The sequence below is a fragment of the Primulina huaijiensis genome, unplaced genomic scaffold (genome assembly GCF_012295235.1).
Source record: "Primulina huaijiensis isolate GDHJ02 unplaced genomic scaffold, ASM1229523v2 C13231988, whole genome shotgun sequence".
NCBI lineage: Eukaryota > Viridiplantae > Streptophyta > Magnoliopsida > Lamiales > Gesneriaceae > Primulina > Primulina huaijiensis.
Window position 1 is genome coordinate 1 of NW_027342026.1, and position 1264 is coordinate 1264.

At 49.7% G+C, this 1264-nt stretch overlaps 1 protein-coding gene across 1 annotated transcript; it reads right to left on the reverse strand.

Annotated features, from left to right (window-relative positions):
- Positions 1-1258, reverse strand: LOC140965475 (B3 domain-containing protein Os03g0120900-like). Its single transcript, XM_073425539.1, has one exon. It carries the CDS (start codon positions 1234-1236, stop codon positions 1-3), a length of 1236 nt encoding a protein of 411 aa, XP_073281640.1. The 5' UTR covers positions 1237-1258.
- Between the last annotated feature and the right edge of the window lie 6 nt (positions 1259-1264).

A 1264-nucleotide genomic window follows, 5' to 3' on the forward strand; every position in this document is an offset into this window, starting at 1 on the left:
TTAGATGTCCAAGTCCAGAGACATTGAACCCTTGCCCTTGTCTTCATTCTGATTGTAAGGCCTTAACTGGAGGAGAGACGGGATCGGTGGAGATGAAGAAGAAGAGGAATCAAAGGTGGGATGTGTCAACTGCTCCAGTGGCATTGTTGAATGGGACAACATATCACATTCATCTAAATCTGAAACGGGACATTCCATGTTCACGCCGAAAAGCCTCAGTCTCTTTGCTGAAGCCTTGCCTTGGACCACAGGAACCGATTCAAATACCATTTGCTCAACCCCACTTCTCCTTTGGGTTTGCATCATTCCCACCTGCTGTGGGGCGAAAAGGCCAACTCCAGCTGCTGCTGCTGCTCCTCCTCCTCCTCCAGCAGCTCCTGAAGATGATCTCAGATACAGTATGGACCCAGGTGGACAAGGGTTTCCATTGACGACTGTGGTATTGTAGGAATAAGGGCTTTGTCCGGATTGGTAATGATGCTGATACTGATTATGAGACTGATTGTGTGCTGCCATGGAGGCGTTTGCTTGTAGAAAGTGTGAATATTCTCTGGACGGTGGTGGCTGCATGAAGAGGGGATTCCATGGATGAATAGACCTGTGGAAAGAGAATTGGTGGGCGATTGGAAGTGTGGGAATTGGACTGGGAAACTCGGGTGCATCTGGGCGGCGCCTCCAATCTATGAAGAGCCGATCCTTTCCCAATTCACCCATTCCTCTCTGGAATGAGACAATATCCCCGGCGTCTAGCTTCTTCTCCTTCACAAAACGGCTCCACCCTTTGGTCATCACGTAACTCTGGCTGCTGTTCCAGTAGGAGTACCTGAATCGCCACGGCTTACCGTTCCTATCCTCGAAATTCAACAGAAGCCCCTTCTCGTTTGTCGAAGAATCCAGAGGGAAATATTTCTCGGCGTGCTGCTTGGGTATGACTAATCGATTTAGCTTGCCGACATCGCTAGGCGTGACAACTTTGTCGAACATGTGTTCTCTCTCGATCAGCACAGGAGATGCAGTGCTCATGCCTTCTACTCCTCGCATCTGATGATCCTCTTGTGCAGCATCGTGCCCATTGGTGCTGGGCGAGTGTTGGGCTGCTCCTGCTCCGCCGCCTTCTTGATGGTGGTGGTGATAGGTAAAATGTTGAAGAGTAGAGGACGACGAAGAAGGCATACCTCTAGACCCCGATATTTGATGCTCTTCAGAAAACCCTGGCCTGCCTGACATGAAATTCATGATGTTTTCCCGGATTAAACTTGTCAAC

What these genes read in the sequence shown, in the direction of transcription:
- LOC140965475 (XM_073425539.1), bottom strand. Translation starts at nt 1,236, where the DNA reads ATGAATTTCATGTCAGGCAGGCCAGGGTTTTCTGAAGAGCATCAAATA.